The sequence below is a fragment of the Zeus faber genome (genome assembly GCF_960531495.2).
Source record: "Zeus faber genome assembly, chromosome: 20".
Taxonomy (NCBI): Eukaryota; Metazoa; Chordata; class Actinopteri; order Zeiformes; family Zeidae; genus Zeus; species Zeus faber.
The window spans coordinates 4,868,092-4,881,096 of NC_137207.1; the positions used below are offsets into that span (position 1 = coordinate 4,868,092).

General features: G+C 44.5%; 2 protein-coding genes across 3 annotated transcripts in view; one reads left to right on the forward strand and one right to left on the reverse strand.

Moving 5' to 3' along the window:
* Positions 1-2,972, forward strand: part of l3mbtl2 (L3MBTL histone methyl-lysine binding protein 2) — a gene marked incomplete at its 3' end in the record, with an annotated part of 30,396 nt that extends 27,424 nt beyond the window's left edge. For both annotated transcript variants that reach the window (XM_080021631.1, XM_080021632.1), the window contains exons 17-18: positions 87-263; positions 2,728-2,972. In XM_080021631.1, the coding sequence (XP_079877757.1) occupies positions 87-263; positions 2,728-2,972 (422 nt within the window). The remainder of the gene's footprint in view (positions 1-86; positions 264-2,727) is intronic.
* A 950-nt stretch (positions 2,973-3,922) lies between these two features.
* Positions 3,923-12,684, reverse strand: chadlb (chondroadherin-like b). Its single transcript, XM_080021633.1, has 11 exons — positions 12,599-12,684; positions 10,614-10,781; positions 10,200-10,394; positions 9,401-9,556; positions 9,099-9,244; positions 7,585-7,866; positions 7,003-7,222; positions 6,576-6,849; positions 5,767-6,179; positions 4,376-4,542; positions 3,923-4,248 (listed from the first exon to the last, which is right to left on the reverse strand). Exons 2-11 carry the CDS (start codon positions 10,779-10,781, stop codon positions 3,948-3,950), a joined length of 2,322 nt encoding a protein of 773 aa, XP_079877759.1. The 5' UTR covers positions 12,599-12,684; the 3' UTR covers positions 3,923-3,947.
* Between the last annotated feature and the right edge of the window lie 321 nt (positions 12,685-13,005).

The window sequence follows — 13,005 nt, forward strand, 5'->3', positions numbered from 1 at the left end:
ATCCTAGTGTGAGTGTTCAGTGATAACTTTTTTTTTGGTTGATCCTGGTCCCCTTCCCCTCTGTCTTCCCTCCTCCTCCACCCAAGAGAAGAGGTTCATGAAGAGGAGATTTGTCAACGTGGGCCAAGTGGCTCAGCCGTCTAAAGGTGCCAGCAGGAGTGCACCTCTTGGCACTCGTCCCTGGGTCGTAGCTCCCAGCGACCATGTTCAGCCTCTGAACCCAACCCTCATCCAACCCAAAACCGAACAAGAAGAGCAGGAAAGTAAGTAGACAGACCCTATATATACTGTGTTTGTGTGTGTGTGTGTGCGTATATATATATTTTTTTTTTTCCTCAAACCTGAGAGCTGGAGCAGTTTGCTCAGGAAGGGTGGGCCATACTAGGTGCAGAAAATCATTGAGAGCTACAGAAATCGCTTGATTGCAGTGATTGCCTCTAAAGGTTATGCACCAAAATAATATGGTTAAAGGTCCCATCATTTTTGTCCAGGCCATTTTAGAATATAATTGATCTCTTTAGCCATAATTTATCTCTTTTCACAGTTTCTTTGCTTTACTCTTTGACAGCGGTTCCCAACCTTTTCAGACTGGTGGCCCACTTGAAAATCTCAAAAGTGTTTGCGGCCCACATCCGACCAGAAGTAATACGAGCCAAACAGTGCGTTCTCAGAGGACGTATATTTTAACAGTCATCTGCATTCTCATACATACAGTGCAGTAGTGGGAAAACAAAAAAAGAGGTGGGTTAAAAATAACCTTATATCTAAATAACTTTTGCGTAACGGTATCTAGTAAGCGCTGTCTGAAGGGCACAGTGTTTTGAATGTAGCCTAACGACTCACACCAGCGCTGATAAAACGAACAATAACAGGAGCACATTAATATTAACTCACCTCATGAGAAGGCTGATGTTGCATCGCAGACACCAAATGCTTGATGTCTGGCTTAAGGGACGACAGTCTCAGCCGCAGATCTGGCTGAACATTCAGTTTATTCCCTGTATTTATTCTTCAATGCCACAAGCGCCGAAAAGCCAGTGTCACAGAGATACGTTGTCGGGAAAGGCATCAGGAAACACACAGCTCTGTTGGACAGATCGGGATGCTCAGAAGCAACATGAAGCCAAAATTTTGTCAGGTACTTCTGTGAGAAAGACTGTGCTGTCGCAGGAGAGATCAACAAGATTCTCTCTCTTTTGCGCTCAGGCCTGCGAGGGGGTTTTCGATCCAGCTGCACTGCACATCTGGGATGGGGAAGTATTGGCGCAGCTTGGTCCTCAAACCACGCAGGTGCTCTTTGACATGATGGATCACGGTGACGGGAGGCCGCATTTCTTCCTTTGACCCAAAAAATGCGACAGATTCTCAAACAAGTCAAAGTTTGACCAGTCAATTTGCTTGGCCTACATATCCATCTTCCATAAAAAGAGTCTCTCGTACGCTCGTTATCATCTATTCGGACACATTCTCTGCCATCTTGTCAATCCTGCATCTGACTGAGTTTTCAGACAATGAGATGAGGTTGATTGGCTTGCACGCCTTCTCTCCCAACATCACCCCCTACGATCACTTTTGTGGCAGGAAGAATTAAATTCTCCCCAATTGTATGCGGCTGACCAGGCTTGAGTCTGACGACCTGATAGCACGCTTCCACTGCCTTTGGGTTCTCGGTGCCCATACATGACGTGTGATGACTTTCTTCTTGACCTGATACTCCTTGAATTTATTATCGAAAAATTCAAGCAGCTTGGACATGTCCTCTTGGTGTTTTGTTTCGAGGTGATGCGCAGTTCACATGGCTTCAAAGCGTCCTTTGATAAAATCTTGGAACACACCATGCACAGCGGTAATGGTTTGTCTTCCGTGCCTGTCCAAAAAAAAGATTAATTGAACATAGATACTTTCGCCGAACCTTTCTTTTTTGTTTGACAGGCGGGACAGTCCCGCCTGTCAGAAAAAATACCATGAAGTCATTATTTTTTTTACATTTAAAATAGTTTTTGTAATTAATTATATTTTATAATTTTGTCTATAAAATCTGTGTTTTGCCCATGATTTAGTGGCCCACTTGCAATACCTGCCCATAGGTTGGGAATCGCTGCTCTATGACATACCAAAAGCATGTAGGTATACATCAGAAAATTGCTTTTAATTTCATCACTTTTCAGGAGGAATGAAGCATTGTTTCAATGAGCTGTAAGGGTACCAACAAATATGTCTATATACTGTATATATGTGTGTGTATATATGTGTGTATATATGTATATATATATATATATATATATATATATACACACTGTGTGCGTGCGTGGGTACACACACAAGTTTGGACACACCGACTGATTCAAGTTTTTTTTTCCCTTTGTTTTTACTATGTTCTACATTATAGAATAATAGTGAAGACATCAAAGTGAATGAAAAAACACATATGGGATTATGTTGTCACCAACTACTTGTGTAGTAAGGAGTACATTTAGAAATTCATGTTAAGTCCATGTTAAAGGATCCATCTGAGGCTCATCAGATGAAGTAGTGTTTGTAGGAACTCCCTTTTCCAATTTTGTCATACCGTATCTCTTTCATGTTCGTTTAGGCTAGAGAATGATGCTGACATTTAAATGATACGACGCAATATGACAACTTCATCACAGTACAAACGATCACCCGACCCCAATAAATATTCCCTGTGACGTTCTGTCATATTTGATCATCTCACCTTTTTTCTAGTAATTGCCGTCCAGGTAAAGGTGGAGGAAGTGGAGATGGAGACACCAATCCTGCCTATGAGCCATGCTCCGCCCACTCCCACTCTGGTTAAGCAGGAGAAAGGGGGGGTGGAGCAGAGAGGAACGCCGGCAAGAGACACCGAGCACAGGGGGGAGATGGAGGAGAGTGGGGGAAGCAAGCAGGAGAGCTCCAGACCAGAAGGTCCAGAGCAGGAACAAGCAGCAGCAGCGGATGAAACTAAATGAAGCAGCGAAGGCGGAGAAGACAACACCAGTGGAACACGGAGGGTCCTCAGCCTCGAGGCTGGTGTTGCTTAGGAGGACGGGAATAACGTTGAGTGAGCGGGTCTGCCGACGTTAATTATAATAACACTACAGACATTTCTTTGTTGTAATAGGTTGTATTATTCCTGTTTTAACATCACAATTTGATTCCTTGTTTACACACGTAGAGTCACTGAAATTGCTGTATGAAACCAGTTCACTTGCTTGAATGTCATGGATGCAAAGACCTTAAGAACTTTCAAATATAAGCAGAGAAACGAGTGAATTCAGTAGTAATGAAGGTGCAGATATTACCTTTTTTTAACAATGAGGTTACTGAAGTTGAAGACCATGTGCGTTTTTATTATTTTCCGTAATCCAGAGTCCTAAAAATAAATCATTGAATGGGAACTATTTCATGTTACTTTGGTATCTGAGCGTTTACCCAACACAGAAACCCATAGCAGTAACTGTGCGACCCTCGGATGATTCATAGAGCGACGTGAATGTAGTGGTTGAAAATTTGCCTGAAACAGCACATGCAGGGGTTGCTTTTACAACTCACACATGAATTTGCACAATCAAGTCATATTTACTGTTTGGGTCATTATTTAGGGGCCTGGTCAAAGGCCAATTGTGTATGTCTAACTATGAGTATGGAGCAGCAATGGCAACAACAGGAATCACAGTACTACTGCCGTTATTTCAAGATGAATAAAAAACACTCCCTTGTTGATTGAGAGATCATTTTCCTTTTTGTCACTGAAACAGGCTTTTGGGATACAGCAGTACATCACAGCCTAAAGACGATATCATCATTTCTGAGTTTGGTGACTGGTGCAGTCCCTGGTTCCAGCTCGTCATCTCCAGGTGACACCCTGTGGCTCACTGGGGTTCTATATGGAATGCTACATTTCTCCTTTCTACCCAACATCCCCATCACTATGAGGTGCTTTTTCAGGCCTCGCTGCGTCTCTTTGTGGTTTTCTTGGCCACGCCAGGCTTCGGGGTTGAGTTTTTGCGAGGCTTGGATTTCACTTTAAGCATTTTGATCTTTCGGGGGCCATTGAGGTGTGCCGGTTTAGGTTTGGTCACCTTGGGTGTCTTGGAGAGCTTTGGGCGGGGCGTGGGCGAGGAAGGAAGACTCTCTCCCCCGGGGCAGGCCTTAAAGGCGTGTACGTCCTTGACCCTGCGACCCTTGAGTTCAGGGGGGTAGGCACAGGTGGCCCGCACCTTCAGGTTGACGTTCTCTATCCACCTATCAAAAGAAGAACAAATAGGGGCCAAATTTACAAATGGGTTTATGTTGTGTTGTTTTGAAATATGTGACTAAGAACTTGAAGGAGGGAAATGTATGTGTCAGCACTGGTTTCTGTGTCTCTTACATGCGTAAGGGCAGTAGGGGGCAGTCACACAGTAAAGGATTGTCAGCCAGGTTGATGACTTCCAGGGAAGTCAGAGGGTGAAGGTCGGGAACCTCTTCCAGCTGGTTTCCCTCCAGGAAAAGACTCCTCAAACCAGGAGCTAGTCCAGCCAGGGATTCCTTGGACATCTACCATGTGAAAGGAACGTATCACCAAAACATTAGACTCCCTGACGTCCTTTGCCCTTCAACAGTAAAAATACTAGGACACTATAGAGCAGGGGTCAGGAACCTTTTTGGCTGGGAGAGCCATAAAAGCCAAATATTTCCAAATGTATTTCCTTGTGAGTCATATAATATTTTATAAATTTTTAATGCAACTTAATGTGTGCATTTTTAAAGTAAGGCATACATTTTTAACGTATAACACATCTGAGTACTTAAAGCGCTATATATAATAAATTTCTCTTTATTCTTAATATTGTTGTTATACTGTAGCTAACCAATAATAAATAAAATACTTTTTACCATTAATGTGACTTCTGGTGTTGCATGGTTTTGCTGATGGCCTTGTAGTCTGCTTCAGACATAGTGAGGTTAAGCTTCATGCTGCGTTGAGGCTTCCTTCAGTTAAACGTGAGCATAGGTTGTTCTTAATGTTTCTCAGATGTGAGAAAGACTGCTCACATGCGTATGTAGAGCCATGGTCAATACGGCAATACTCACACGCTGCATTGTGTGGTACAGAGGAAATCGGCGCATGGGCTCATAAGCAGCCAGGCAGTGGAACGCCATTCCTCCTGCTCCCAAGAGGATCATTATTATCCACAATTATTATTATAATCCTCAGTGATATACATAATTGTGGCCTGCGTGCCGCATATTGAAATGAACAATAAAACTCTCGGCCAGAAAGACTCCGTCTTCCTCCCTAAACACTTACCTGTGGGCAGAGACTCCCACAAGTGGCGCCTGAGCAGAGGCCCGGGAGGGGCAGGGCGCCAAGTAAAAGGCGCCCCGGAGTCTTTCTGTGGTCCGCAGCCGGTGCTTGACTACGCCCCTTTGTCGGCCACATTCATATTTTGAATTTTATTTTCAAAATTGTAATTTCTCTTACCTGTTTTACTTTTAAATGACACAGAATAATTATTTATTACTTGTTAATTGTGATGAAAAATTATAGCTCAAAATTGTCTGCGAGCCATATACCGTCATCGAAAGAGCCATAGGTTCCCGACCCCTGCTATAGAGCAATCAACAGCCAGAACAGAGTGACAACTTATTTCAATTCATTTTCATTCAAAGACCTATTTTAAAATTCTATTCTATTCTTACATATGAGGGTATAAAGCTTGCTACACTCTGACTCCGTAATCGCATAAGACAGTCGTGTCCAAACACGACCCCACCCACCTTTTCCAAACCCATGCTGTCCAGATACAGATCCTTAAGCGATCTACCCAGTGGCTGGAAAGCATTGGCTCCCACCCAGCGGATTGGATTCCCCGACAACTTCAGCTCCCCCAGGTTCACCGCCTTGCTCAATGCTTGGGTGGGCACCTCCTTGAGCTTGTTGCTGCCCAGATGCAGGGTGTTCAGGTCATTGGCCTTATCCAGGGCCCGCGTGGAAACACTGTTGATGGCGTTTCCGGTGAGGTAGAGGCCCCTGAGGCCCTCAGCGCCACTCAGAGAGCCAGGCTCCAGCTTGGTGATGGCGTTGTGCTCCAAGTGAAGCGCCAGCAGGCCCAGCAGAAGTTTGAAAGCCCCCTTGGGGAAGCTGGTGAAGCGGTTCTTCTCCAGGTGGAGGTAGGTCAGCTGGGGGAGACCTTAGGGGGAGGTGGGGGGATAGAGTAAACCCAATGAAGGCCCTTTGACAGTAGTAGCAGCTGGGTACTGGAATATGCTTTCAATACTACCAACTGCACTCATCAATCATGGAAGGGATTCAATCTCTGTTTTCATGTTCCTTGTCATGGATTCTCTCTGTTTTCTAATTGTTTGGGCTTTTTTTTTTTTTGTCAGAGGTGGGGAGTAACTAGTGACATATACAGGAGATATTGGAGGTACTGGTTTTTACTTCTACTTGAGTATATGTACAAAGTCACTAATGGACTTTATACTTAATACATTCTGAAAAATATTTTTCTCAAAAACAATAATTTCAGATTTCACTGTCTTCTTTCACTCATGTCTGGATTCCGATGTTTAGTGCATTCCCAGACCTTTAAAAGCTTCGGGGCTGAGAGACGAAAGTTCGTTGTCGGATAGGTACAGGTAGACCAAGCCCTTCATCCCGGTGAAAGCACCGTCCTCCACCTCCACAATCTTGCAGCGCTGCAGGTGGAGGGAGACCACCTGGGCCACGCCAGGAAAACTGTTGCTCGGGATGTAGTGGAAGTGGTTGCCACGCAGGTCCAGCAGTTTGGTCGCGGGAGAAAAACCATGGGGGACTTTCGCGTGGCCACGGTTCTCGCACGAGGAGTGGTGAGTCTCACCCTGTGAATGGAGAAAGAATTCACCAACTTCAACTGTCCTGTTCCAAATGCAAAGCAATCTGATTTACTACCAAGAGTCACTTTGTTCTATTCCTGTTGTTGAGGATTCATTGAGGAGACGGAGCACACTTGAAGTGACTTTGCTACTACTCACCTCGCAGGCACAGTTGGCGGGACACTTGACCTTATTCTCCGGCTTTTCGGTGGGAGGAGACACAATCCTGGAGGCCTCCTCGAACTCTGCCTTCAGCATCGCTTCTTGACTCTGACAGCGCAAGTCCGGGGGGTGGATGGACCCCAGACTCTCCCCAGAGAAGTGGGCCGGTCCGCCGCACGCCCCCATCAGCTTCACCTTACCACGGATGGCCCACTCCCTTTAGGGCAGAGTTTAAAAGGAAAAACCCGACAAGGTCGATCCTATGCGGAAATAAGAGGCAATAAGGCAGTGGACTACCTTGGACAGTAATGGAAAGAGGTTTATTGGAAATAACCCCACATCTGATTTCCAACTAAAGTCTTTTGGTGGCAAGTCTATTGAGCGAGTCGTCTATAGAGAAAAATCCTCCACCTCAAAACTTTCCTTCGAGCGGTACTGACAATTATGAACTAGAAAGCTCATTTTGCTTCCAACCAAGACCTTTACTTTAGCTCCCTGTTTTGGTGAACATCAATGGAGCAGAGGAGGAACTCATATTCCCTTTCTGGGGTCAGCAGGGAATAACAAGAAAAGCCCTACCTCAGAGGCCTCAGGTAGCAGTTGCAGTAGATGGGGTTGCCGGCCAGGTTGAGGCGGGCCAGCTTAGGTGAGCCAGCGACAAAGGGCTGAACGACGCGGAGCTGGTTGTAGCCGATGTCCAGGTGGATGAGGCCGGGCGAGCGTGACACAGCCGTGTTGGCCATGTCCTGTAGGGACATGTGGTCCAGGAAAAGGTGGCTCAGCTTGGCCATGGACACGGCCTCCTCACCCAGGTAGGTCATGGGGTTGTAGCTCATGTCCAGGCGGGTCACCTCTGGCAGTCTGGACGGTAGGAGATGAATCGATTGATTGATTGAAACCGTTATTCATCAGGTTGTCTAGTTGAGATTGAAATATCTTTTACATGAGAGAGCTGAGAACAGAACATATATGAAATAACATGTGCAAACAAAAGAGAGCGAACATCCAATCACACAATCAGAGAGCCAGCATTTAGTGAACATTAAATAAGTCAGTGATTAAGAATTTAAAGGTGGTTTCCGTTTAAAGGGTCGTTCCATTTATGAGGAGCATAAAACTGGAAGGCAGTCTTCCCGTGTTCTACGTACTGTATGTACGTGGAATGTCTAAGCGCAGCCTGTCCTGAGATCTGGTGCAGCGGACCCATAGTTTTAAAGTTGAGGAGAGATTTGAATGTATTGGGGAAGTTTCAGGAGTCTTATTGGGCCCTGTAAGGCTTTTGGGTGAAAATGACAGAATGTTATTGTCTTCTTTTTGTTGAAGAGATCCATCCTGATTGTACAATAATTTTCCTGTGTAAACAAACTGATTTTTTTGTTGACATTCTGAGCTGGTTGCGCCACATGAGGTTGAAAGTCAAGCTGCTATCTTGCTAAATTCCCAGGTATTTATGGGATTGGGGAAGTTTGATTTCAGACCCATTAATTATAGGGATAGCAGGGGGAGGAATAGTAGCGATCTGGGTTATTGTGAATGAAACACATTTTGTGTTATTGGCATTTAAAACAAGTTTAACATTGAAGATAAATGCCTCAAGATTGTCATCTAGTCATGGCTTGGGTTTAAGTACAGTCAAATTCATACAAATGATACAAATTGAACATTCTAATGTTAGAGAAATAATAATACTAATGTCAATAGTCTCATGTCGATTGTAAATAATAAGGGACCCAAAATGTAACCCTCTGGGGCCCCTTTAGTAATGCCAAGGGAGGTCAATTTGACGCTATTAGTAAAAATAGCTTGTTTTCTCCCAGACAAATATGCTTGAAACCAAATATGCATGCGCAAAATTGTCAAAAGCTCAAATGCGCTACTCTTGTTGGACTAGGAAAACGTTTATGTTTATGTTGGATGAAGGGTGAATGGTAACCTTCCACTACTTCCAGGGCAACAAAGGTTAGATGCCGGTCTCCGGTGGCCGTTGTGTAGTTCCAATCACACAACTTGGAGTGAGAACTCAAGATAAGATTGACTGAAAAAAATCAATGTAGGGTATATGACACTAAAATTAGAATTCCGGCCCAGCCCACCTGGTCATGGTCTCCGAGGGGAAGAACTGCAGCTCATTGTGGTCCAAACTGAGGCGGGTGAGGGTGAACAGGCCCGCGAAAGCCTCAATATCCAGGTAGTTCAGAGAGTTGTGACTGAGACGGAGCCACTTGATGTTCTGTAAGCCCTGGTCGGAGAATGACTGTTGAATAGCTGTATCGATAATGTCGTGGACACCTTATCGAGTAAGCAATAAGTAAACCTGTGTGGGGCTGATTTGTGTTTGTCATATTGATGAAAAGTAAAAGAGATCGCGTGTGCGCGTGAGAGAGAGACGGCGAACCTGGAAGGCCATGTTGGGGATGTAGACCAGCTGGTTGTGTGTGAGGGAGAGCAGGTTTAGGAAGCCCAGCTGGGAGAACGCCCCAGGCTGGATTTCCTCCACGCGGTTTCGGTCGATCATGAGCCGCTTCAGTGAAGAGAGGCCGTCGAAGGACTCCTGGACACATTGAGATTTTGTTCAACGGCGGAACATTTTAAGACAAGCAACATTCAACTCATCCCACAGATAAAGACACAAGAGATAAGGTCTCCCTTCTTGGCTTGGCACAGCACTCCCTGCAATGAAATAGCATGGTACACTTGAATTGAGAATTGCCCTTGTGTAGGCCAATGTACAATACTACACAATGCATTGTGGTGAATGGACTGGAGGGGTATGGTTTTTTTCTCTCCAAAAGAACCATAAGAACCCAAAGAATCATATAAGAAACACAAATAAACCGTCACCCACCTAACCACATTAAGTGATTCTTTAGTCGATGATGATTCTTCGTGGAAGAACTAGTTAGGATTCATTCAATTTAACCTTAAGGGATTCTGGGAGGCTTCTGGAGTTCAAAATGAAGAACCACTAATATGAAAATCTTGGAAGGGAAAGTGGGTGTGAATATTCTGTTCTCCCTTAAAATTGTCGGATGCGCTCTTCAGCAGGTCACCCTAACACCTAATATTGTTGCTCTATTAACCGACAGTAATTTGTTATATTGGCCAGTTTCTGTACGGAAAGCTCATGATAAATGCTATTTAAGAGAGAAAAAACAAAACAAAAAAATAATAATTTAAAAGTGCATGCATTTGACCTGGTAGAGGATCTCTATGTTGTTGTTGGCGAGATTAAGGAAGACCAGGCGTCCGAGGCTGCGGAAGGCCCCCTCCTTGACGGTGCGGATGTTGCAGTGCTGCAGAGACAGGTGGGTCAGATAGGGGGTGTTCTTGAACGCCCCAGTGGGCAACTCCTGGATGTCATTCCCCCTCAGGTCAAGCTTCACCGTTATCTGGCAACAGGAGGGACGAGACAGAGGAAGACTTCCATGTGTTCTCTGTTCCACATTTCTAAAACAAACCATGACAGAAGCGCATGAATGATCTGCTTTATCGAAAAAAACACACACACACACACACACACACACACACACACACACACACACACACACACACACACACACACACACACACACACACACACACACACACACACACACACACACACACACCTCATCAACAGTTGGAACTTGAGTCATGTTCTTGTTGACGCAGGTGACGGTGAGTTGGATCTGGTCACATACGCACTGCCTCGGGCACTTGGCCGTGCGCACTCCCGGGACGCAGAGAAGCAGTACCAGCAACGACCACAGGGTGTCACTGCTCACCTGGAAATACATCTGACACGAAGAGAGGCGCTAGAACTTCACTTGACTTCAGAACATTTCTGAAATATCCACATCAGGATTGTGAATCAGGGATTTTTACGTTTTTTTTAATTTTTTTCCAAGAGACGGATCTCCCCAATTTATAGGGATTTGTATTAGATCGCCCTCCGCTGTCACCAGTAATGCCAGATTCCAGTGTTTTCACCCGCACAACAGGATTAGAACGGTTTCAAGGATTACATCACAAAAATGTCAAACTGATGATGGTGGATTAAAATAAACCTTTTACCAACAGCACTGCCATTTTCTTGTGCACACACACACACACACACACACACACACACACACACACACACACACACACACACACACACACACACACACACACACCTTTTATTTGAACTTAAAGGTATGCTGCTGAATTCAAAAAGCTTTCCAATGCCTCAGATATAACAGGAGACAGACCCTTCATTGTGGGACTGTTGCTATCTGAGAGGGGCAACACAATGTTGAACATAATTGGGAGTACAATGAATCATCCTCTGAAGAAGTAGAAAATAACAAGGTTGAAAATGAGATGCTGATAGAATGGAAACATAGCGGTCACAAACCCCCCTGTTCCAGTCAGGGAACACTGTCAGTTAAAAACATCATGGGACTGGTCCCAGGCCCAACGCTGCGCCAGATTTTCAGTTACACCAGGTCATGCCCTCAAATCTGCCTTTCAACTGTTCATACCGCAGTCAGTGGAGAGGATTATTCCTCAAACCTTGTTTTTTTTGGGTGCTTTATACAGTTTATTAATTAAAATGATGCTGTCTTATTAAAAACGAATGTAATCAATCACATATTGGTGAAATATTTGCTCATTTAGCTAAGCATATTTTTTATGCTTTGAATTTTGTGGTTGTAATGCTAATAAATTGTAATACCAAATCATCATCTTTATCATGTCTATTAAATTAAATTAACAACTTAAATTAATTTCATATAAAAAGTAATATATAATTAATTATATAATTATATATAAAATGTCATTTCATACATACAATTTTAAATAAAGCAAATAATTAATGTTTGTTTAAAACGGTTTGATTAAAAAATTGTTGGTGGTGGGGTCCGCCTTTCCCGGCAAGAAAAAAAAGCAAAAATTCGTGCACGTGCAACAAGTGAATCTGTATTTTTGAATTAACCAGTGGTGGCTAGTTGTAGTCAATAAATTGTCTATATGGATGAACATTCACAGCACCCTCAGATGGAAAACATATTCCCCATAAATCCAGGTGACCAAAAAAGAAAAGAAAAAGAGAGAGCGCTTCTCAAAGAGGGCAAAGGAAACGCAGGAACGGGTTCTGAGAAACTAGAGACGGTGGAATTTGGAATCTGGGGTTTTCGGACAAGTCCAGCCCCAGGAGATCAACACTTTAGACATACTTGGGCTGGCACTGCCGAGGCCGCGCACAAAGACGCAGTGTTTTGGTGCCGTCCGGAGCGTCTCCTGCAAAATAAACTCTGCAGGGAATGTCGGAACACATTAACCAACTGCAGCCAATGGATGCCGCATTTACACCACCAGCACTTGCTTCTCGACATCTGTGCGTAAAATCCCAATGCCATGGCATTGTGTGCGTAAACACACAAATATGGATAAAGGATACGCAGATGAATCACTTCCTTACCATTAATTCCCAATTTAATTTCCCCAGCGTTATTTCTATCCTCTCATAAGCCTCTTTAACGTGATCAGTAACTCCAAATACTAACACTAGTACCCCGGCTCCCCATCTCTGCCTTGCACATAAAAAGCAACAGCGACCAAGCATACTTACATCCGATGAGCTCTCGTCGTGGTCTGCTCGACTCCAAATTCCTTTTTGCAATACTGGCCGTAGATTCTCTCACGGTCTCCCGTCCCACTCGACTGCCCCCCGCCCCCCCCCAGAACCCACCCCACCTCCAAAACAAACTCGCTTTATCCCTTCATTCATTCGGAGCGATCGGAGCGCGTCTTTGGCCTCCGCTTCTGGAGAGTTTGGAGAGAGAGCAGCAGCAGCAGCAGCAGCAGCCGCAGCCGCAGCAGCAGCAGGAGAGCGCTTTATCGCAGTAAAACTTTTTCCACATATCAAGTTCTCTGTGTGACAAAGTGACAGGCCACGGGCCCCGTTTGATAAGATCTGAGACGATTTTTGTCTATACTAGTGAGAACGGTGAAACTATGGCCAAAACAGTAATTTTG

Excerpts from the sequence above, each read along its gene's own strand:
- chadlb (XM_080021633.1), bottom strand. The coding sequence starts at position 10,781 with ATGTATTTCCAGGTGAGCAGTGACACCCTGTGGTCGTTGCTGGTACTG. Across the intron at positions 6,850-7,002 it reads CCGCCAACTGTGCCTGCGAG|GGTGAGACTCACCACTCCTC; the intron begins GTGAGTAGTAGC and ends CTCCATTCACAG. Across the intron at positions 4,249-4,375 it reads CCCCTACTGCCCTTACGCAT|GTGGATAGAGAACGTCAACC; the intron begins GTAAGAGACACA and ends TTCTTTTGATAG.